Source organism: Ranitomeya imitator, chromosome 2, assembly GCF_032444005.1.
Source record: "Ranitomeya imitator isolate aRanImi1 chromosome 2, aRanImi1.pri, whole genome shotgun sequence".
Lineage (NCBI taxonomy): Eukaryota > Metazoa > Chordata > Amphibia > Anura > Dendrobatidae > Ranitomeya > Ranitomeya imitator.
Window position 1 is genome coordinate 834,430,225 of NC_091283.1, and position 25,332 is coordinate 834,455,556.

The 25,332-nt window shown below is 43.2% G+C and overlaps 1 protein-coding gene across 2 annotated transcripts in view; it reads left to right on the forward strand.

Moving 5' to 3' along the window:
* The window catches only part of LOC138666074 (centrosome-associated protein CEP250-like), a 38,332-nt gene extending 14,280 nt beyond the window's left edge, over positions 1 to 24,052 (forward strand). The window contains exons 7-18 of one of the 2 annotated variants that reach the window (XM_069754195.1): positions 5,377 to 6,891; positions 8,382 to 8,526; positions 9,245 to 9,391; positions 9,654 to 9,884; positions 10,730 to 10,872; positions 10,962 to 11,089; positions 14,226 to 14,359; positions 14,756 to 20,326; positions 22,912 to 23,061; positions 23,143 to 23,229; positions 23,555 to 23,608; positions 23,687 to 24,052. In XM_069754195.1, the coding sequence (XP_069610296.1) occupies positions 5,377 to 6,891; positions 8,382 to 8,526; positions 9,245 to 9,391; positions 9,654 to 9,884; positions 10,730 to 10,872; positions 10,962 to 11,089; positions 14,226 to 14,359; positions 14,756 to 20,326; positions 22,912 to 23,061; positions 23,143 to 23,229; positions 23,555 to 23,608; positions 23,687 to 23,905 (8,524 nt within the window). In that variant the 3' untranslated portion in view covers positions 23,906 to 24,052. The remainder of the gene's footprint in view (positions 1 to 5,376; positions 6,892 to 8,381; positions 8,527 to 9,244; positions 9,392 to 9,653; positions 9,885 to 10,729; positions 10,873 to 10,961; positions 11,090 to 14,225; positions 14,360 to 14,755; positions 20,327 to 22,911; positions 23,062 to 23,142; positions 23,230 to 23,554; positions 23,609 to 23,686) is intronic. The other variant, XM_069754196.1, reaches the window with a different exon arrangement.
* Positions 24,053 to 25,332: the final 1,280 nt, after the last annotated feature.

Here is a 25,332-nt window from a genome sequence, read left to right on the forward strand (position 1 = left end):
GACACATCCTCTATATACTACACCACACGGGACACATCCTCTATATACTACACCACACATCCTCTATATACTGCACCACACGGGACACACCCTCTATATACTACACCACACGGGACACATCCTCTATATACTACACCACACATCCTCTATATACTGCACCACACGGGACACATCCTCTATATACTACACCACACGGGACACATCCTCTATATACTGCACCACACGGGACACATCCTCTATATACTACACCACACTGGACACATCCTCTGTATACTACACCACACGGGACACATCCTCTGTATACTGCACCACACGGGACACATCCTCTATATACTACACCACACGGGACACATCCTCTATATACTACACCACACGGGACACATCCTCTATATACTGCACCACACGGGACACATCCTCTATATACTACACCACACGGGACACATCCTCTATATACTACACCACACGGGACACATCCTCTATATACTACACCACACGGGACACATCCTCTATATACTACACCACACGGGACACATCCTCTATATACTACACCACACGGGACACATCCTCTATATACTGCACCACACGGGACACATCCTCTATATACTGCACCGCACGGGACACATCCTCTATATACTGCACCGCACGGGACACATCCTCTATATACTGCACCGCACGGGACACATCCTCTATATACTACACCGCACGGGACACATCCTCTATATACTCCACCTCACGGGACACATCCTCTATATACTGCACCACACTGGACACATCCTCTGTATACTACACCACACGGGACACATCCTCTATATACTGCACCACACGGGACACATCCTCTATATACTACACCACACGGGACACATCCTCTATATACTACACCACACGGGACACATCCTCTATATGCTGCACCACACGGGACACATCCTCTATATACTACACCACACATCCTCTATATACTACACCACACGGGACACATCCTCTATATACTACACCACACGGGACACATCCTCTATATACTACACCACACGGGACACATCCTCTATATACTGCACCACACGGGACACATCCTCTATATACTACACCACACATCCTCTATATACTACACCACACGGGACACATCCTCTATATACTACACCACACGGGACACATCCTCTATATACTACACCACGCATCCTCTATATACTACACCACACGGGACACATCCTCTATATACTACACCACACATCCTCTATATACTACACCACACGGGACACATCCTCTATATACTACACCACACGGGACACATCCTCTATATACTACACCACACATCCTCTATATACTGCACCACACGGGACACACCCTCTATATACTACACCACACGGGACACATCCTCTATATACTACACCACACATATATACTACACCACACATCCTCTATATACTGCACCACACGGGACACATCCTCTATATACTGCACCACACATATATACTACACCACACATCCTCTATATACTGCACCACACGGGACACATCCTCTATATACTACACCACACGGGACACATCCTCTATATACTACACCACACGGGACACATCCTCTATATACTACACCACACGGGACACATCCTCTATATACTGCACCACACGGGACACATCCTCTATATACTGCACCGCACGGGACACATCCTCTATATACTGCACCGCACGGGACACATCCTCTATATACTGCACCGCACGGGACACATCCTCTATATACTGCACCGCACGGGACACATCCTCTATATACTACACCGCACGGGACACATCCTCTATATACTACACCACACGGGACACATCCTCTATATACTACACCACACGGGACACATCCTCTATATACTGCACCACACTGGACACATCCTCTGTATACTACACCACACGGGACACATCCTCTATATACTGCACCACACGGGACACATCCTCTATATACTACACCACACGGGACACATCCTCTATATACTACACCACACGGGACACATCCTCTATATACTACACCACACGGGACACATCCTCTATATGCTGCACCACACGGGACACATCCTCTATATACTACACCACGCATCCTCTATATACTACACCACACGGGACACATCCTCTATATACTACACCACACGGGACACATCCTCTATATACTACACCACACGGGACACATCCTCTATATACTGCACCACACGGGACACATCCTCTATATACTACACCACACATCCTCTATATACTACACCACACGGGACACATCCTCTATATACTACACCACACGGGACACATCCTCTATATACTACACCACGCATCCTCTATATACTACACCACACGGGACACATCCTCTATATACTACACCACACATCCTCTATATACTACACCACACGGGACACATCCTCTATATACTACACCACACGGGACACATCCTCTATATACTACACCACACATCCTCTATATACTGCACCACACGGGACACACCCTCTATATACTACACCACACGGGACACATCCTCTATATACTACACCACACATCCTCTATATACTGCACCACACGGGACACACCCTCTATATACTACACCACACGGGACACATCCTCTATATACTATACCACACGGGACACGTCCTCTATATACTACACCACACGGGACACGTCCTCTATATACTACACCACACGGTACACATCCTCTATATACTACACCACACGGGACACATCCTCTATATACTACACCACACATCCTCTATATACTGCACCACACGGGACACATCCTCTATATACTACACCACACATCCTCTATATACTACACCACACGGGACACATCCTCTATATACTACACCACACATCCTCTATATACTGCACCACACGGGACACATCCTCTATATACTACACCACACATCCTCTATATACTGCACCACACGGGACACATCCTCTATATACTACACCACACATCCTCTATATACTGCACCACACGGGACACACCCTCTATATACTACACCACACGGGACACATCCTCTATATACTATACCACACGGGACACGTCCTCTATATACTACACCACACGGGACACGTCCTCTATATACTACACCACACGGTACACATCCTCTATATACTACACCACACGGGACACATCCTCTATATACTACACCACACATCCTCTATATACTGCACCACACGGGACACATCCTCTATATACTACACCACACATCCTCTATATACTGCACCACACGGGACACACCCTCTATATACTGCACCACACGGGACACACCCTCTATATACTACACCACACATCCTCTATATACTACACCACACGGGACACATCCTCTATATACTACACCACACATCCTCTATATACTGCACCACACGGGACACACCCTCTATATACTATACCACACGGGACACGTCCTCTATATACTACACCACACGGGACACATCCTCTATATACTATACCACACGGGACACGTCCTCTATATACTACACCACACGGGACACGTCCTCTATATACTACACCACACGGTACACATCCTCTATATAGTACACCACACATCCTCTATATACTACACCACACGGGACACATCCTCTATATACTACACCACACGGGACACATCCTCTATATACTACACCACACGGGACACATCCTCTATATACTACACCACACGGGACACACCCTCTATATACTACACCACACATCCTCTATATACTACACCACACGGGACACATCCTCTATATACTACACCACACATCCTCTATATACTGCACCACACGGGACACACCCTCTATATACTATACCACACGGGACACATCCTCTATATACTACACCACACGGGACACATCCTCTATATACTATACCACACGGGACACGTCCTCTATATACTACACCACACGGGACACGTCCTCTATATACTACACCACACGGTACACATCCTCTATATAGTACACCACACGGGACACATCCTCTATATACTACACCACACGGGACACATCCTCTATATACTACACCACACGGGACACATCCTCTATATACTACACCACACGGGACACATCCTCTATATACTACACCACACATCCTCTATATACTACACCACACGGGACACATCCTCTATATACTACACCACACGGGACACATCCTGTATATACTACACCACACATCCTCTATATACTACACCACACGGGACACATCCTCTATATACTACACCACACGGGACACATCCTCTATATACTACACCACACGGGACACATCCTCTATATACTACACCACACGGGACACGTCCTCTATATACTACACCACACGGGACACATCCTCTATATACTACACCACACTGGACACATCCTCTATATACTACACCACACATCCTCTATATACTACACCACACGGGACACATCCTCTATATACTACACCACACGGGACACATCCTCTATATACTACACCACACGGGACACATCCTCTATATACTACACCACACATCCTCTATATACTACACCACACGGACACATCCTCTATATACTGCACCACACGGGACACATCCTCTATATACTACACCACACATCCTCTATATACTACACCACACATCCTCTATATACTACACCACACGGGACACATCCTCTATATACTACACCACACGGGACACATCCTCTATATACTACACCACACGGGACACATCCTCTATATACTACACCACACGGGACACATCCTCTATATACTACACCACACGGGACACATCCTCTATATACTACACCACACGGGACACATCCTCTATATACTACACCACACGGGACACATCCTCTATATACTACACCACACGGGACACATCCTCTATATACTACACCACACGGGACACATCCTCTATATACTACACCACACGGGACACATCCTCTATATACTACACCACACGGGACACATCCTCTATATACTACACCACACCGGACACATCCTCTATATACTGCACCACGCATCCTCTATATACTGCACCACACGGGACACGTCCTCTATATACTACACCACACGGGACACGTCCTCTATATACTACACCACACGGGACACGTCCTCTATATACTACACCACACGGGACACGTCCTCTATATACTACACCACACCGGACACATCCTCTATATACTACACCACGCATCCTCTATATACTGCACCACACGGGACACGTCCTCTATATACTACACCACACGGGACACGTCCTCTATATACTACACCACACGGGACACGTCCTCTATATACTACACCACACGGGACACGTCCTCTATATACTACACCACACGGGACACGTCCTCTATATACTACACCGCACGGGACACATCCTCTATATACTACACCGCACAGGAGAGGTTACGCGTTCATTGTCCGTTTTGGTACTTTATTACATATGATGTATTTGTTTTTTCTCAGGGATCTCTCCCTGTTTCGTGGTGAATGGATTAGATGTATCCGCCTTCTCCAAACTTCATTTTCCTCCATTATTTCATGGAAGCCTCAGGATCCAGGAAAAATGACCGAACCCCCAAAATACCTGCTTGTAACCTGGGGTGGAGGGACAGAGTCAATAGAGATGGCAGGACAGGAGGTCGGAGCGGCAATGACAGAAGAGCGCGCTCTGCTGGATACGTTGGGGCAAAGGGAGGAATCATTAAAATCACAAATTGAGGCTCTGCAGCTGGAAGTGGAAACTAAAACCTCATCTGTGCAGATACTAGAAGGGGAACGGGAATCACTTAGGTCTCGGTATGAGGCAGCAGAGCGAGAAGCCAACTTGCTGAAGCTTCAAATGGTGGCAACAGAAAAAGGAGCAAGCGCAACAAGGTTACATCTGGAGACAGCACAAGAAGAAGCGAGCGCGATGAGGACGCGGCTGGTAACGGCGGAGCAGGAATCAAGCATGCTGAGGGAACAGCTGGTAACGGCGGAGCAGGAATCAAGCATGCTGAGGGAACAGCTGGTAACGGCGGAGCAGGAAGCGAGCACGATGAGGGAACAGCTGGTAACGGCGGAGCAGGAATCAAGCATGTTGAGGGAACAGCTGGCGGCCACGGAGCAGGAAGCGAGTGCGATGAGGACACTGCTGGTGACATCGGGGCTGGAAGCGAGCACGCTGAGGGAACAGCTGGTGGCTGCGGAGCAGGAAGCGAGCGCGATGAGGGAACAGCTGGCGGCTACGGAGCAGGAAGCGAGCGCGATGAGGGAACAGCTGGCGGCTACGGAGCAGGAAGCGAGCGTGATGAGGACACTGCTGGTGACATCGGGGCAGGAAGCGAGCATTATGAAGTCAGAACTGGAGGTGAATTTGCAGCAGGACATAACTACACGGCAGGGAAACGTGATGGCATTGCTTTCTGTGACTCCACATCAGGGCGGTAATGTGGTGATGTTGCCTCTGGTGCCGGCTGCACAGGAACCTAGCGTGATGACATCACTACTGGAGACGACGCTTCCAGGCTCTCTGTCACCACCGCTAGAATCAACTCCGCTGATGACCTCACTGCTAGAGACCACGCCTCTGGAAACCAGCAAGATGATGTCACTTCTGCAGATAGCGCGGCAGGGAGCTGGGTCCGGACAGGAAGTCAATTTAATAGACATTTCCCAATCACAATTTGTAACGACAAAACAAGACACATCAAGGTCACGTCTGGAGTCGGAGGTAAAGTCACTGGATTCATTAATGGTCCAACTGGAGGCCTCGCGGCAGGAAGTGCGATCGCTGGAGATAAAGGTGCAGTTCTCAGAACAGGACGCAGGGACGCACCGAGGACGCGCTGGAGCGTTGCAAGAAGAAGTCTGCTCTTTGAGGGCGGAGCTGCAGGAGTGTTCCGAGAAGGCGGAGCTTCTGAGGTCACGCCTGACCGCGCATGACCTGGAGGAAGAGTCGCGGCTTCAGAGTATGGAGCGGGATCTTCGGGACGCGCAGTGAGTGCAGCTTCCAGTCTCTATAATCAACTGTTTCCAGACTGTATAATTAGCCATGTAAATGTTATGGTCTTGTGCTAAATTTCTGGCGTCCCCTTCTCTTATCGCCCGTTCTGTTGCTTTATCCCCTACACAATGTATGATGGCTGATTTCTTCAGCCATGATGTGCCTATAACAGCTACGGGTGGAGCGGAGCTTCCCTGCGGCTGTTAACCTGTTAGATCAATCTCTGACACCAGGATTAAACCAGTGTAGGTGGGAGAGCCTCATGCCACGCTTCCATCAGCACACCAGTGACATGATGGCGGAGCTCCGATGGCATGCCATGACAGCCGGGGGTCTGCTGTTTACCCCCGTTCCTGTCGTTGCAATTCTCTTGTGAATGCTAAGGTCGATGTTCATAGGAGATGTTGATTTTCACTATACAAAGCAGTGCTAAAGCCCTGTATGTGTAGCACAGGAGATCGGGTGATCGCAACTTCAAGTCCCCTAAGGGGAATATTGGAGACGGTAAAAAGTGAACTTTAAAAATATAATTTTTTTTTTTTGAAAGCTAATCACACCCCTTTTACCTCACTGAAAATAGAACAAAGAAATACACATTTCGGTATGACTGCATTAAGAAATATCCAATCTATCAAAATATAAAATAAATTAATCCAATCCGAAAACGGCATAATGAAAAAAAAAATAAAAAAACCCTGAATTTAGTTTTTTGTACGCCGCAACATTGTGATAAAAGGTGATCAAAACATCATTTCTTCCCCTAAAATATATCAATAAAAATGTCAGGGCGCAAAAATGAAGCCCTCACACAGCCCCAGATCCCAAAAAATGGAAACACTACGGGTCTCGGAAAATTGCAACAAAAGCAAAAATGTTTTTCTTACAAATTACCACATCTTTTTTTTTTCACCACGTAAATAAAAGAAAACTGTACATGTTTGGTATCTACGAACTCGTACTGACCCGGGAAATCATATTGGCAGGTCAGTTTTAGCATTTAGTGAACATGGTAAATAAAAAATAATAATAATAATAAACAGTTGGGGAATTGCTCACTTTTTTTTTACAATTCCAACACATTTGGATTTTATTTCCCCTTTTTCCAGTACACCATGGTGTCAGTGAAAAGGAAACTCGTCAGGCAAAAAACTATTCCCTATACGGCTATGGAGACAGAAAAATAACAGTTATGGCTATTGGAAGAAGGGGAGGAAAAAATATGGAAAATCGCCCTAGGGTGAAGGGATTAACAAACGGTCCCTCGTGGATTCTTAGAGAAGTTGTCCAGGTGTTTGGCTCTTAACATATTATTTGGAGCGCCCAAACTTTTGCATAAGACGGTGTAAATGAATGAAAACTTGCATCTTTGTTTTGAGGGAAGGGAAATTGGTCATCACATAGTGCAGTGAGGGGGAAGAGGTGAGCTGTGACATCCCCCTAATGTGAGAGCACCCTTACCTTCTCTCTGCTCTGCTCCATTTAGTCTGCGGTCTCTTGATGCCGTGGAGTCCGAGCGCTCTGATCTACTCCATGATCTAGTTCTGCTGCGGGAGGAGCTGCTACGCTCTCGTCTAGAGGCCGACCTCTCTCGGGATGAAATGTCCGGCTTGCAGGACGCTCTCCACAAGGTGACACCTCCACACGTGGGCATTGTTACCAGATTATGTCCAGAGTTGTACAGGTTTTTTTGCATGTTTTGCTACTTTTTTGTAGGTAATCAATATATACTTTATTGAAGACATAATTAAAAAATATATACATATATATAGTGGCCTTATTTATGTCGGAATGACTACACGGGAGCTTCGGAGAAGGTTTCGCGAACACGTCTTGGATATTAAGGGGGCGTTGACCGTGGATGACCCTCTCAGACTAAAACCCATCCCAAGGCATTTTAAGGCCCTACATGGTTGTGATCCCAACGGTTTGCGCATTAAAGGTATTGATCGGATTTTTTTGGGACAGAGAGGTGGCAATTGGAAGAAGATGCTGGCCCAGAGGGAAACTAGATGGATTTACAAACTGGATACCATCACACCTCTGGGCCTTAATGATCACAACAGTTATGCTCCTTTCCTGCCTGTTTAGTCCTTTGGGATTGGGTTCTGGATATGTTTATGTTTTTGTTCTCGGATATTGTATTTGATCGATTTCTCTTGCCTGTTCTTTTTTGGATTTGGTTTTTTAGCTGGTTTTATGTATATATTTTTTAATTATGTCTTCAATAAAGTATATATTGATTTTATTCGTGGTTTGAAGGATGACTCTTTTGGTGGATTTTCAGTTGTTATTCCCTTCATGATCTATATATTGGATACCTCTAGGTGTTGTCTGTCTTTTTTGTAGGTAGAAAAGCAGATGGCAGAGCTGCTGGTGGAGCAGAGCCGACACAAGGCCGAGGTGGACAACCTGCGAGATGCCACGGCTAAGATGGGCGACCTGAACCGAGCCTTGTCCTTGGATAAGCTGGGACTGAACAGTCTCCTGCAGCAGGTAAAGAAAATGCATCCAGTGTAAGCTGCGGCTGCAATGTATATTAAATGTCTAGACCTGGACTCACATTTCAGCGCAGGATGAATGAGGCGAAACTTTAGAGATGTGGAAAATCCTATATTGTTTAACTTTTCAGTTAAATGGTTGAACCTGAACTACCGCTGCTTATCGACCCTGCGGGCTGAGTGATGAGGGTCATTGCAGCCTCGATGCGTTCAGTCAACTTTACAGGGAAGATTTACTCTTCATTTTGGTTCCCCAGAGAGATAAAGAGCTGGAGACTGTCCGAGAAATCCTCCACGAGTCGCAGAGGGAGTTGATGACGGCTCGGCAGCATTTGCAGCAATGTGAGGAGGAACGTTCCCATCAGACGGCAGAGCTCACCCAGGGGCGACTACTCCTGCAGGACGCAGAAATGGCGAGGGAGATGCTGGAGAGCGAGCTGTCGTACGTCCGGGGGGAGAGGGAGACGCTGCAGACTCAGCTTAAACTGGTGAATGGAAGCATCACTAATTGTTTAAACAAAGCTGGATTATAACGAATTGCTGCAATGGTTTCCACATTTTAAATGCTTAGTACATGAGCCGCTGCTCGACATGTGCAGGTAGGGAGAGTAGGTCTGCTGTGACATCACATATTGTCTCGACAGGACATGTTAGTGGAAAAAAAAAAAACAAGAAGAAGAAATTACATTGTTTAAACAACAGTTCTTTTCAGTTTATACACTGCCTCTTCCATGACCTATTGATTTACATTTACAATGGCCTATGAGACTTTCTTTTTTGATGGAGGGAGCAGGTATCATTTTCAGATGACGACCTCTTTCAAAGAGGATAGGTGAGATCTTGTGGATCGGTGGGGGGGCATTACCAGCGTATCCTGAGAATGGGGCTTCCAAATGCCCAATTGCAGCCAGTGGTGTACAACCACCACTCCGTTCCAATACAATCTCATGGGTAAACCTGATGAATCTATAATGATGGTAAGGGTGCACTTACAGTGCATTATGGTGGCCATTATACAATCACCAATTGTTTACATGTAAGATGTTAGGTGGTTGTTTAATAGCGTCTCATGCGCATAGATTGATTTCTTTAATGCGATCGTGCTGTGCGTATAAGCTGTCATTGTTCTCAGCAGCACAGGACCTGTTTACACAGGACAATGTGCTGCCAAGTGATTATTTTTAAGCAAGCTCATTCATCTGTTTCTGCATACCTGAATGCTCGTTTTCCAGTTCAGCCAGTGCAACTGCACCACAAAGCAAGGATGCAGCCTCTTCCCATCCTTAATATTATCTGGAATCAGTTCTCTGTTTTTAACTAATTTATTTGATAGGAAAGTGAGAACCTGAGGAAAGATCAGGACAGGTTCTCACAAGAGGCAGAGGCCTTGAATCGAGAAACGTCCACACTGAAAGTACAACTTGGAGTAACTGGGAGAGCGTGTCAGGAACTGCAAGAACAGCTCCGAGACCTCCAGTAAGACAAGGACACATCGTGTCATGGTGCATTTCCCTCTTTTGTCACATCTTATAATATCTTCAGCATTTCATGTTTTTATTTCTCAGAAAGGTGAAAGAATCTCTGGAAAGGTCATTATTTGCATCTCAGGAGAGATCATCTGAGCTGGAGATTACATACCGCCAACTAGAGCTGGAAGTGCAGACAATCAGTCAGTCTAAGAAAACGGTCCGAGGTAAGAGTCCTTGTCCTACTTGTTCGGAAAACATTCGCCAATCTTAAATTCGGCACAAACGTTGAACATTTGGATTTGTGTTCAAATTCCCAAGCTTTTTCCCTAAAAATCGTCAACAGGTAGCCAAATGATCGAGTTCACCTAAAGCTCTTTCGGACGTCAGTTTTTCCAGTAGCAGCACGGGCGCAAAACGTCCCGCACATGTGCACACTCGTGACACACGGATGACATCCATGTGTCTTCAGTGTGACACGAATCGGCCATGCTGTTCGCACTGTTCCCTGGCATAGGGTGCTTAAGTGAAGACCGCTTACGTCACTGTCCCCTGCTTGTGCTGCAATGTTGAGAGTTGCATTCACCTGTTTACAGCAAGAGCAGGCGGCGGATGATGGGATTATTCATCCGCTGCCTCCTGCGCTATAAATAAATGAATACAAAAAAAATGTTGGATTCTCCTGTATTTTTGATAACCAGCCAGGCAAAACTGACAGCTGCGGGCTGCAACCCTCTGCTGTCAGCTTCCGCAAGGCTGATTATCAAGAACAGAGGGATCCCCAAGCTGTATTTTTTAATTATTTAAATAAATAATTTAAAAAAACGGCTTGGGGGTCCCCCATATTTGACATCCAGCTAATCTAAAACTGACAGGGCGGGAAGCTTGTATTCTCAAACTGGAGAGGGGCTATGGATATTGCCCCCCCAGCCTAAAAATAACATCCCGGCTCTTCCCATCTAACTTGTGGCAGTGCCAAGTGGGGTTCATATTTGTGGGTTTGATGTCACTTTTGTATCGTCCAGTGATATCAAGAACACTGGTTAGTAATGGAGAGGCATCTATAAAACGCCTATCAATTATAATCAATCCTATAGTTATATTGTAAATAAAGACATAGCCAGAATAAAGTCATTTAATTGAAAGAATGACACAAACTCCTTTAATGAACCTAAATTAAAAGAATGACACAAACTCCTTTAATGAACCTAAATTAAACCATACTCGCGTCATCGCCCAGTCCACAGAAGCCATGGTCTACTGTAACAGAATTAAAATAATAAACAACAATATTCCTTACATGTCCACCAAGAAGATAATAGTCCATTTGGCCGAGACGTGTCTAGCAGGTAAAGAATATTGTGGTTTATTTTAATTCTGTGGACTGGACGATGACGTGTCTGCTTTAATTTAGTTTCATTAAAGGAGTGTGTGTCATTCTTTCAATTAAAGGACTTTATTCTGGGTGTATGTTGTTTTTTTAAAATACAATATCACTATGGGGTTAGTAATAGGAGCGTCTTATAGACACATCTCCATTACTAACCTCTGGGCTTGATGTCACCTGACAATACAAAGGTGACATCAACCCCCCAACTATCACCCGACTTTCCAATGCACCAGGGCTCTGCCCACTTGCGCCATTTCTAGGGTGGCTGAGAGCTGATCTTTTTAGTCTGGGAGGGGGACAATATCCATGGCCCCTTCCTAGGCTATTAATATCAGCCCGCAGCTGTCTGCCTAGCTTTTGCTAGTTATTAAATATAGGGGGATCCTACGTCATTTTTTTTTTTTGAGGGGGTCCCCCATTTTAATCACCAGGAAAGGTTAAGTATACAGCTGTGAGCTGATATTAATAGCCTGGAAACCTTTGAGTATTGTCTCTTTGCCAGAAAATTAACATCAACCCCCAGCCGTTGGCTTTCCCTCTGCTAATTATGTAAATTACAGGGTAGCCCTACATGTTTTGTTTTCCAATTACTTTTTTTAATTGTCAACAAGAACAGTAATGTCACCTGAGTTCATAGCAGCTGTTTCTTTGCAATTACCAGTGCCGGACTGATGAAGGGCCGCTAGTCCGGCATTCAACAGTTCGGCACTGGAGCTACCGCAAGACCCGGTGGCTTGAACTCGGGTAACCTTTCAGGTTATGAAAACTTGAAGTGTTCCAGCTCCTTCAATAAAATCCAGAATTTATTCAATACAGACTAAAACATGTTGAAGGCTCCAGAACCGCATTTAAACAGGGGAGGTACAGCGACGCGTTTCGATCGCCAATTGATCTTTCTCACAGCTGTGATAATCGCTCAGCGATCGAAACGCTGTAACTCCCTCGTTTGAATGCGGTTCTGGAGCCTTCAACATGTTTTAATGTGTATTGAATAAATTCTGGATTTTTTGAAGGAGCTGGAACCCTTCAAGTTTTTATTGCTAACCATGTCAAGACAAGACACGAGTTCCGTGCACCTGCTGTGGCTGTCGGTGAGCTGGCTTTATTTTCCATAACCTTTCAGGTTACCAGAGTTCAAAGCCACCGGGTCTCCCCACAGCTGCGAGGCTCAGAAACTCCATATGAAACTTTGAGGGACATTTTAAGGTTACTGAAGTTTCCAGCTGCTGTAACAACACTTGAAGGCTGTGAACTAAGGTTACCTTAAGTGTTTATTTTACTGTAATTGTTAATAAATAAAGAAATAAATGAAAAAACTGCATGGGATCCCCCGTAATTTTCAGGGAAAGCCGACCACTTATGGATGCCTCTCCATCTCTAAGCTGTGGGCTTGATGTCACCAGACAATACAAAGGTGACAACCCCTCAAATATGAACCCCACTTGCCACCACCACAGGGCAAATGGGAAGAGTAGGGTAAAGCACCGGAATTGGTGCCCTTTCTGGGGTAGCTGATGGCTGTTTTATTTAGGCTGGGGGGGGGTCTATATCTATGGCCCCTTACCAGCCTGAGAATACCAACCTACAGCAGTCAGCTTTAGCTTGGCTGGTTGTCAAATGTCTCTATTATTGATAACCAGCCTAGCTAAAGCTGACAGCTGAGGGTTGCAGCCTGCAGCTGTCAGTTTTGCCTGGCTGGTTATAAAAAATACAGGGGAACCCACATTCATTTTTTTTGTTTTAATTATTTATAGCACAGTTGATGGGTCAATTGATTCTACTGTTCCTGATGTCTGCCCCTAATTTGAGCTGCTTTTGTCCCCCCCCCCCCCCCCCCCGAAGGTGTTGTCTATGCCATTGGTTTTGCCTCCCATTGACTTGAATGGTGATTGAATATAACCGAACCTTGAAAGGTTCGCTCATCTCTAGTTGGGAGACTGTTACTTATCGGGGGCTTTCTGAATTTGTTACAGATGAGCTCTCTCTCTTGTATACTGAGCAGGACGTCTTACAGAAAAGATGTCTTGCTCTTTCTCAGAAATTGTCTGACTTGGAAGCCGAGAAGAAGGCGGAAACATTACGGAAAGGAGAGCTGGAATTAAACTTGGTAAGGTACCACTTAAACTGGTATTGAATACCAATTGCAAAATCCCTTGCGTGAAGAGAACTGGTCCACTGCTGAGTGCACATTGTCTAAGAGAAGTCTCCTAGATAACGATTGGACCAGAGTTTTTCTTTCTCGACACAGAGCTCTCAGGATTTGTGGGGGTCCCAGCAGTTGGATCCCCACTACTTATGTTATCCTCTATGCTATTGATAGAGGTTATTTTCTGTATACCTTTTCCCCAAATTAAAGCCGGACATAAGTATGAAAAGGAAAAATAAAAATCTTGCAGATCCCACAGGCAATCTAATGTTTGAGGGCAGCCTGACACATTGATGCCAGCCAGCCAAATGAATCAATTCATGGTTAGTAATATTTCTTAACATTGATTTCTTTCAGGAAGGATTAAAAGACTGTCTGAAGCAAGAAAAGAGCCTGAGACAGGTTGCTGAAGAGCGGGTAGATGAGCTGGAGGAAGAGAAGAAGACTGAGGTGGATAAAGTAACCAACTTACAGAAGGAATTGGAAAAAGAAGTTTCTGAGCTCAGGGGCCACCTAGCGAATTGTCAGTCGGAGAAAGAGGCAGCAATAGAAAACTTGGAGCGTCAAGTAATAGAGAAAAGAGAACAGAATCGTGAAATGGAGATGATCAAAAAGACCTTAAAAGACTGTCAGGAAGAAAAAGAGAAAGCTCTTGATGCGTTAGAAAGCCAAGCAGATAATTTAGAAGAGATGGAGAGGCAAATTATAGAACTCCGAGAGAATATTGAAGAGTGTAACGAGGAGAAGGAGACAGCTTTGACTTCAGCCGCTCAACTCCAGTTGACTGTGCAAGAAAGAGAACGTGAAATCAAGGCTTCTAAAGAGGATATAGTGAGACTCCTACAAGAGAAGGAGGCAGTGGTCACGGAGTTACAACAGAAGATCCAAAGTTGTAAGGAGGCTGAGCTGCAAATGTCAATCTTGGCAAAGCGTCTTGGAGAGTGTGATGTTCAGAAAGAGCTTGCACTGAAAGCAGAAGAAGACAATCGCCTGAATATAGCAGAGAAGGAGCGGCAAGTTGATACTCTGAACGAAAAGTTGAGCGTTGTTCTAGAAGAAAAGGAAGTGGTCTTTCAGCAGTTGTCTGTGGAAACTTCCACGGCAGAGCAGAAACAGTTGGCTCTAAAAGAGCTTCTCAGACAATGTCAGGAAGAGCAAGAAACCAAGGTGAACTCATTGTGGCAAAATGTAAGGGAGCTGGAAAAGGAGATGGAGAATCTAAAGGCCGAGAAGGCGAAGACACTTGAAGAAGTAGCCCATCAAACCATAATGTTAAAAGAGAGGGACTCTCTGATTGAATCTTTCCGATCTAGAATTGTGGAGTGCGAATTAGAGAAAGACCAGTTAGCTGAAAATTATAAGGAGTGTAAAGAAAACGTAGCTAGACTGAAAGAGACTATTAAAGCATATATAGAGGAGAAAGAGAAGTTGTCTAGATTATTGCAATCTCAAACCGAAAAGGTTAAGGAAAGAGAGAGGGAGATGAGAGTTTTGAAGGAATTTTTGTCTAATGCTCAAAAAGAAAAAGAAATGGTCTGTAATGACTTAGAATTCCACAAAAATACTTTGAAAGAAAGAGGTAAAGATTACGAAGAGCTGGAACGAACACTACAAGACAGCCAGCAAGAGAAGGAACATCATAGACTAACTGAAGAGCAGCAGAAGAAAGAGATTTTGAGCTTGGAAGAGACGTTACAGAGGTGCCAACATGATAAATCTCTGGTAGAAGCCAGAATAGAACAGTTGCTGTCTCAGAAAGACAACCTGGAGAAGCAAGCGAAAATAGAGGAAGAACTGCTCAAGGGAAAAGTGATTGAATATTCTCAGTCCTTAAAGAAAAAAGAACTGGAGGTTGAAGTTTTGGAAGAGAAGTATGAGCAAGAGCGAGAAACCATGAATACGAGACTCAAAGCGCTTTCACGCTCTTTAAAAGAAAATGAAAAAGAATTGCAGGAACGGAAAAGACTTGAGAACGAGAATAGAGACCTGGAGAGAGAACTTTCTGAGATCTTGTATGAGAGGCAAGTGGTCGAGGAACTGAGGGAAAGAGACAGCAAATCTTTTAATGAAAAGTTACAAGATCTTTCCCGAACCCTGCTAGAGAAAGAGGCAGAGGCTGATGAGGAGAGGATGCAGTTAAGCAGGGTTAACATTAACTTGGATGCTAGAGTCAAAGATCTGTTACACATCCTGGAAGAAAAAGACATCCAAGAGCAAGAAAATAAGGAAAAAATACGAGATCTGAAGCAAGAACTTGAGCAAGTTCAATATTTTCTGGTAGAAAAGCAACGAGAGGTAGAAGACTCGAAAATCCAGAGTGATCAAGAGATAATGACTCTAAATCAGCATGTTGAAGAACTGACTCGAGGGCTTGCCGACCAAGGGATCCTGTTTGAGGAGAGAGAAGGGCACTTAAAATCTTTGCAAATTAGAATAGACCAATTGGGTCAGGAGTTAATGGAGAAAGCTATTGAATCTGAACAAGGAGAAGAAGACAGATCAGAATTACAGAAATGGGTGACAGAACTTTCCCAGGCTCTTATTGGAGAGATATCTCCAGTGCAAAAAGATTATAAAGCTTTAATCGATAGGCTAAAATTACTTGGAAAAGCTCTGAGAGAGAGAGAGCGACAGTGCGAAGATGAAAAAACGGATCTAAACAGTTTGAGAGAGAGAGTAGCAAAACTTTCTCAAGTTCTTGTGGAAAGAGAACATGAATTAGAAGAAGCAGAAGATAAGATGAAATCACTGAGAGAGAAGATAACCGAACTGCAAGAAGTTATCGAAAAGAAAGAAGATGAAGTGAGAAATGAGGAGCTGAAGAGCGAGGGCGAGAAGTCAATGTTGAGACAGAGTGTATCTCAGCTATCTCACAATCTTTCGGAGAAGAAGTTGGATATAGAAGAGAAGGAAGTTGAAATTAAGTTCCTGAAAGATAAGATCGAAGAATTGAGGCAAGTTATGTCGGACAAGGATCAGGAACTACGAGAGAGAAAAAGCTTTATCGAGCTGGAAAATAAGTCTCAAAACAGGAGAATATCAGAACTGTCTCAAGCTTTAACAGAAAAGGAAAAGGAAACCGATAATAAAGATCTAAAAATGATATCTCTGGGAGACAAGATAGCAGAGCTTAAAAAAGCTTTAATAAGTAAGGAACATGAGGTCGAAGAGGTGCTAACAAGGGGTGAACATGAAAAAAAGGAGCTTAAAGAAAAAATGGCAAAACTTTCACAGACCTTAGCCGAGAGAAGCCGGGATGCGGAATTTGTAAGGGCAGAGAGAAAATTATTGAAAAGTAAGATAGAAGAACTCGAAGAACAGTTGGTAGAAAAGGAAAGACAGATTGCTGAAGATAAGGAATCTCAGAGACAAAAATTTACAAAACTTACCAGGTCTTTAATAGAAAAAAATGAAGAGAATGATGAGAAAGAGATGGAGATTAATCTTTTGAAAGAAAAGATTGAAGAAGTGCGACAACTTTTATGTGTAAAAGAAGAAAATAATAAAGATGAAGAACATAAACACGAGATAGAGGTGCAAAATCTGAGAAAAAGAGTTGCAGAGCTTTCATTATCTCTGACCGGAAAGGAAAGGGAAGCCGATAACAAAGATCTAAAAATTACATCTCTTGAAGAAAAGATGTCAGAGCTTCATCGTGTTTTAGTAAGTAAGGAACATGAGCTCGAAGAGGCGATAACAAGGGGTGAACATGAGATTAAAGATGTAAGACAACAAACAGCAGAACTTTCAAAGGCTTTATTCAAGAGCAGCGAGGATGCAGAATTTGCAAGGGCTCAGACAAAATTATTGAAAAGTAAGATAGAAGAACTCGAACAGTTGACAGAAAAAGAAAGAGAAATGAATGATAAAGAAAGACAGATTGCACAATATGAGGAATCTCAAATACAGAGATTCACAGAACTTACTCAGTCTTTAGTAGAAAAGAGTGAAGATAATGCCAATAAGGAGATGCAAATGAAGCTTCTGAAAGAAAAGATCAAAGAACTGCAACAACTTCTGTGTGCAAAGGAAGAAAAAAATAAGGATGAAGAACGGCAACATGAAGAAGAGATGCATAATTTGAGTAGAAAAGTTGCCGATCTTACGTCGTCCCTAATCGAAAGGAGGAGGGAAGCAGATGAGGTAAATACTATGAAGGAAACCATAGAAGAATTTAAGGTTCTGCTTACAAATAAGGAGCTAGAGAGAAAATCTGAGAGAAGAAAGTGCGATGAAGAAAGGAACACTCAACAGCAGAGGGTAAGGGAAGTTACCAAGGCTCTGGCCGAAAAGGATCAAGAATCTGATATGGCGAAACTTGAGGTGACATCGCTGAAACGTAAGATAGAAGAGCTCAGACAAGTCATACTGGTGAAAGAAGAAAAGATTCAGGCAGAAAATAGAATTAGTGACGGAGAGAAGACATCCTTAACGCAAAGGATGAAAGAAATGTCCATAGTTTTACTGGAGAAGGAACAAGAGGCTGCGGATATGAAATTAGAAATGAAATATCTTAGAGATCGGCTTGAAGAAATTGGGCAAGTCTTAGTAAATAAGGACGAAGAACTCGAGGTGCAAAGAAGACACAATGAAGAAGAAAAGAAAGTCACGAAGGAGAGAATTAAGAGCTTATCTCAGTCTTTATTAGAGAGAGACCATGAAGCAGATCAGACCAAGATGGAGGTGAATTCTCTTAGAGTGAAGATAGAAGAACCGAGGAGGAAAGGAACCATGGTCCATGAAGATATAATGGATGAACAAAAGACAATTATGAGCCAAAGAGTGGAAAAACTTTCCTTAAATGTAAAGGAGAAAGAACGAGAAGCCGATGCTCTTAAAGCAGAGTTGGCATTTCTGAGAGATAAGGTAGGAGAACTAAAACAAGCTTTGACTCATAAGGAGCAAGAAATTCAAGAGAAGGAATTACAGAGGGAAACCGAAAAGAAAAATTTAACAGAAAGAGTGACCGATCTCACTCAAACTTTAGGAAATAAAGTAAGAGAAGTAGAAGAAATGGCAGGAAATATGGAGTCCTTAAAAGAAGGGAGAAAGCAAGTTGAACAGGCTCTGAAAGAGGAAGAAAGGAAATTGATAAATGAGATAAGATCACATGAGATGGAAAAGACAACCATGCAAAATAAAATAGTTGAACTATCACAAGCTTTGACAGAAAAGGAAGTAGAAGCAGAAGGCCTGGAAGGGCAGATGAAACGTCTGATGGAACAGATAGAGCAGCTAGGACAAAGCTTGGTAGAAAAAGAGCGACAGTGCAAGATACATGATGAAGAGAGAAATGTCCTAAGGCAGAAATCATTACAATTTGTTCATGCCACAGACGAAAGGAAAGAAGATGTTATGGATATTGAGAAGGATGCTTTGACTCTGGAGATTGACGTATTTGGACAAGTCATAACAGATAAAGGCCAAGACATACGACAGAAAACCGAAGACGAAGAAACATCTTCTAGGGAGATTCTGGAGATGAAATATAAAGGTTTAAAGAAATCAGATACTGGATTGTATTTGGATGTGCAAGAAGACAGACAGAAACTTCTAGTTGACCCAATGGTTGCGGAAGAAAGAAGACGTCTGGAAGATAATTTACGAGACTCACAAAAATTTCCACGTCACAAATTGGAGATGGGAGAAGAGTCCATAGAACGTTCAGAATTGATGAAGAGAAAGTTGCTAGGAAACAAACATGAGGAACCTGTATTAATGGAGATCAATTACTTAAAGGAAGAGATGAAAATACAAGAGCTGTTAAGAGAAATGAAAGCACTTTCTCAAGAGAGAGATGAAGCTAAGAAGAGGGAAGATGATCTTAAGCGAAGGTTGAAGAAAGCCGAAATGGCGCTAAGACGCATGGAGGCTGAGGAGATTACATTGAGGCAGAAATCTCTGGAATTCAAGACAAGACTTCAGAAAGTAAGATGTCTGGTATATTAGAGGCGGCCTGTAGTGTGCAAAGTTACTGTTATTCTTTGGTCAGAATAATGTAGCCTGGAGGCGTAAATCACACAGACCCAGTTTAAGGGGGTAAAAAGCATCATGAGAAACATAATAGATCAGGACTGATTCCTCAAGGGGATCACAACAGACCTGTTGTATAAAAAAGAAGCAATGACCCCCAACGTGACCAGACAAAATCATTCCCAGTTATTGCAAAGAGTGCGGTTAATCACTCGTTAAAAATTTCCTACTGAACAGGGATAGACCACGATGCGAAAACCTGCTGTCTAGGCAGAATTGAAAACCATCTTCACGGACTCTACCTCTTTAACCGTCAGTGCTCGGCCAGAGAAAGGCAGAGATCCTGCAGCAACCTCCCTATCAGTGCCAAGAGGGAGAGCAGAGCAAATACAGACTCTGTGCCATAGATGGACAGGATTGTCCTTTCCATTTCTTTCTATCTTTTTCTTTGTTTTTTTCTTTGTTTTTTCCTTTCTTCCTTTCCTTTTCTCCCTTTCCCTTTCTGCCTCTCCCGTTCTCGCTCTCCCGTTCTCGCTCTCCCGTTCTCGCTCTCCCGTTCTCGCTCTCCCGTTCTCGCTCTCCCGTTCTCGCTCTCCCGTTCTCGCTCTCCCGTTCTCGCTCTCCCGTTCTCGCTCTCCCGTTCTCGCTCTCCCGTTCTCGCTCTCCCGTTCTCGCTCTCCCGTTCTCGCTCTCCCGTTCTCTTTCTATCTTTCTCCCTGTCTCTCCCTTTTTCTTTATCACTTTGTATCTCACGCGTTCTCTTACTCTGTTTGTTTCTTTTTGTTTCTCTCTCACCTTTTTTTGTTTTACTTTCTCACTTTCTTTTTTTATTTCTCGATCACTCTATTTATCTCCCTTTTTTTTGTCTTTTTCGCTCTCCATATAAGAAGGAGGGACAGCATCTATTTTCGGATTACAGTAACAGATTCCAGAAGAACACAAGTTTACCTGGTTGACTTCTCAGATGATGGTCGATTAGCATCAGTTTTCTCTATGTAGTACTTTATGTTTTACTTTTGAGAGTATATAAAGTGGACTCTCCTGACTTTTAGGAGGAATTTGCATCTTGCTCTCAAGCTAGTGAGCAACTGACACGCAGGCGCGATGGTGCCGCTGCCTGACGGTCACAACAGCTGTCAAATAGAATATAGGAATATTACTTTTGGCAATGGCCACATGGTTTTTGCACAACTGTGTGGTCATTCACTCCTTTCTGCTGTAACCAATGTACTTGTGCCTCTTATTTATTCTTCCTCTTCTTTCAAAAGTTTTAACTTTTTTTTTTTTTACATCGCTACACAAATCTTTTTTGAAGGATGAAGAAGTTCTAGTTTTGAATGACATAATTCATTTTTACCATAAAATATACTGGTAAATGGGGGAGGCGAAAAGTCCAACTGCTTTGAAATGGTGAAAAAAAGCGCATTTATTTAAGGGTTAAAAGTATTCCGAAATGGTGTTAAAATTGTTTGTTTTGCCATTTTCTGAGACATGTCACTTTTTTATTTATTTTTTTCCATGGAGAGATTCCTTTCTTCATTGCAGTTTTTTTAGGGAGTTTGGTGCTTTTTTTTTTTTTGTTTGTTTCATTTTAATTTTATATTTTGTACATTAGAGGTGGTAATACCAAATCTGCTTTGTCATATAGACTAGAAAGTAGATGAAGAGGAATTCAAATTTGTATAATTTTTCTTATTTTATGTGATTATTTATTTTTTATTTATTTTTAGTCCCTTTAGAGATTTTGAACCTGCAATTATGTGATCACTTATTCTATTTACTATATTATATTGTCATAATGACATTCTCCTATGAAATTTCACAACGGATGGACCTCTACAGGAGGACATGGCAGCCGTAGAGGCTTTCATCTGCCCCCAGGTGCCATGTCAGCCCATAGGCTCCATGCAATCGTGGAAGCTGGTGCAAGGGTGCAATCCCAAATCCCACCATTCAATTATTGCTGAGAGTGACAATTTCATTGCTTACTCAGCACTAGCTCCGGTCGCTGCTGTTAGACGCATGCATGCTGTATAACACAGCCAGCATCGGCCGGGTATGGTGCAGGCTCAGCTCCTTAGCCTGTTAGATATATAGGAGCTTGACCTAGGAGCTACGATGACATCTTACGTCGGGGAATAGGTAATTATTTCACACGAGTTTCCCTATTTGTCAGACACTGTGACTGTCGGGAAGCAGCTGCACCTCGGTTTTGCCAGACTTTCCCCCCGACTGAATCATCGTTCTTTGTTCTTGTTAATTCATCCTCACCCCTCATTACAGATTGGTCATTGTAGGGCTGTATACACTAGATTGCGCCATGATGGGTGAATAGTAGGTATTAGGAGCAAGTATTAAGATAAATAGGATAAACATACAATAGTGTTGACCGCTTTACGGTAATGTATGAGCAGTGACAATCGGAGCGTCATTTCGAGGTCCCCAGAAAGCAGGGATCCTAAGCCCTAATGGCAATACCGGGGATCCTAGAGGTTTAGGAGTAGCCTAGATAACATGCATTTATTCACTTTCCTAAAAAGGACCCCGAACGTGTGGATGGCCTAGTCATAAGGAATGGCGATTCCCTGCAAAGGAGGCTGGAGGTCCTCCAGGAGGCTGTTGCAAGGTTGGAAAACGACAAATCTTTATTAGAAAACCAAACCCTACATCTGAGTTCGACATTACAAGAAGTAAGAGCCACGATATGAGCAAGAGTCGTGGATGATGAACTAAGCCAAAGTTTTCTTACGTTTTTTATTTTGTGTTGCCAGGTGGAGAGCGAGCGGAGAAACCTCCGTAGGGAGCTGCGAAAGCTCCATGCCGCAACAGCGCAGGGCTCCAAGGACAAAACGCAAGAGGTCGGTCATAAATAAAATACTTTTTAGAATATGGATCTTGTGTTTTATCATCACCTTCAACTGATTTGCACATTTGATGACTTTTTATATTTGCCTCATTGTAACGCGGCGGTCCTTTTTTAGTCTCGACGCATTGTGGCATCTCTCAATGTCAGAAAAGACATTTGCCTTTTTCCAAAAACAGTGCACCCCTGTCTACAGATGTACAAATAAAATATCACACACAACCTGTTAACGGGTGGCTCTGTATTCGGAAGCAAGCCATGTTTGTCTACCCCTTTAATTAGCCCATGATTTATTTATTTTTTTACCCTTTTACCTCTAGGATACAGTTGATTCTCCTGCATCTCAGTCAAGTGTGACTGAATTACAGCAACAGGTATAAAGCAGAACAAGTAGGAGTCTGCGATTGTCAGGAGCCATAGCGCATACAGTGATCTTGTCTCTCTTCCCACAGATCTCCTTTCTAAAGTCGCAGCTCGAGACAGAACGTGGCCACCGTTCCCGTTACATACAACGATGTTCCCGTACCACTGATGACCTTATGAGCCTTAGACAAAATCTGACTCGTTCGCTGGCTGCTGTGACCTCTGATACTAGAATTCAAGTGCTAGAGAGGGAGACTCTCCAACTGGATGACACTTTAAACCGCAGCCTTGGCCTATCTGCAACCTGAATGTGGTTATCAATATAAAAGAATGCAAGTCTAACTTACATTAAGAAACAGGATGGGGCCACACAGTGTGAAAATGGCCAATTCCAGCCTGTGAAAGAAGTTCTTTCTTCTACTTGTTTTACGGAAGTCCAGTTCCGTTGCAATGGTACCAGCTTTAGAGACTGATCACCAACCACTTTTCAAAATCCGTTGGTAATAGGAAAATGTTGTGCCAGCTTGTGTGTTGGTGATCAAAGGTCCAGCGATGTTGAAAATTATGTCTGTTGAAGGATTGAGTTGTTTGTTATTTTGTTGGCGCTCTGTACGTGTGTTAATTCATGTGTGTCAAGGTCCTTTGGTAACTGAGCGTGTCTAAAATCATAGGTCCACACTGTAGTGATAAGTTAGCCACACTTTAAATTTCCAGGCCTTAAACACTTAGGTACCAAAATGGGGTCTGACCCTACCCTTTTAAAAACATTTTACTTGGTGAAAAATGTACATTTTTGCATTAGAATTTTCCAACAAAGTGAAACATTTTTGTACATGAAATCCTATACTGTGAATAATCAAAAATGCGTGGTTATTACTTGAGAAATTTGATAATTATGGACATCTTTCTGGTAAGGTTGTTTTGTTCTTCCACCAGTTCGTGAATAGTGTCTGAGCTGTCATATAGGGCATGGATCAGCAATTTTTGGCCATCTAGCTGTAGTGGAACCGCACGTCCTAACATGACCTGATAGGCTGTGACTATCATAAGTACTGTAAATTATAATTTCCCAACAGCTAACGTGTCAAAGGTTGCTGACCTTTGTAATAGGGTGCATGAGTTCAACTTTTTAGAGTTGTATCATTGCTTCTGGCCCAAAATAGTGTTTTTAAAAAGTCAGAATTTTAGTGTTCATTATGATCTTTCTTATGCTACAGGAATGATATAAAATTTGGGTACCGCAATGGGGTCTGATCCTAACCCTTTCTTAAAAAGCCCTGCTGCTTCTCTTCAGAAGCACTCAATAATTCAAAATGCATGACTCAAATAAACCTTGAAAAAATTAGACTGTCTACTGGCAGTAGAACTTACCAGAGGTCTAGATGACTTGGTAATCAGATTGTCACATTACCTTGAATGATTAGGGTTATTAAGGGCATGTTCGTAGGTCATTGCCTTTAGCTCAAAACTAAGCTGAATGGCCATATTACTCCATTTTAATAAGTCAGCTTATAGTGTGTATTGTGGATTATACAGTTAGTTTAACACTTTGATGTTTGATCTGTGATGTATGTATGATTCCCAGTATCAGGTAGCTGTGTAAATTTATTGTATGTCCACAATGTTGCATAAGTGCATTACTTGGGGTAAGGCAACGACAATCTAGATAATTTTAGCACCAGAAAAATACACTGGTAAGTTGCGTTTAAACAGGGTAAACTTGTTTTAAAAAATT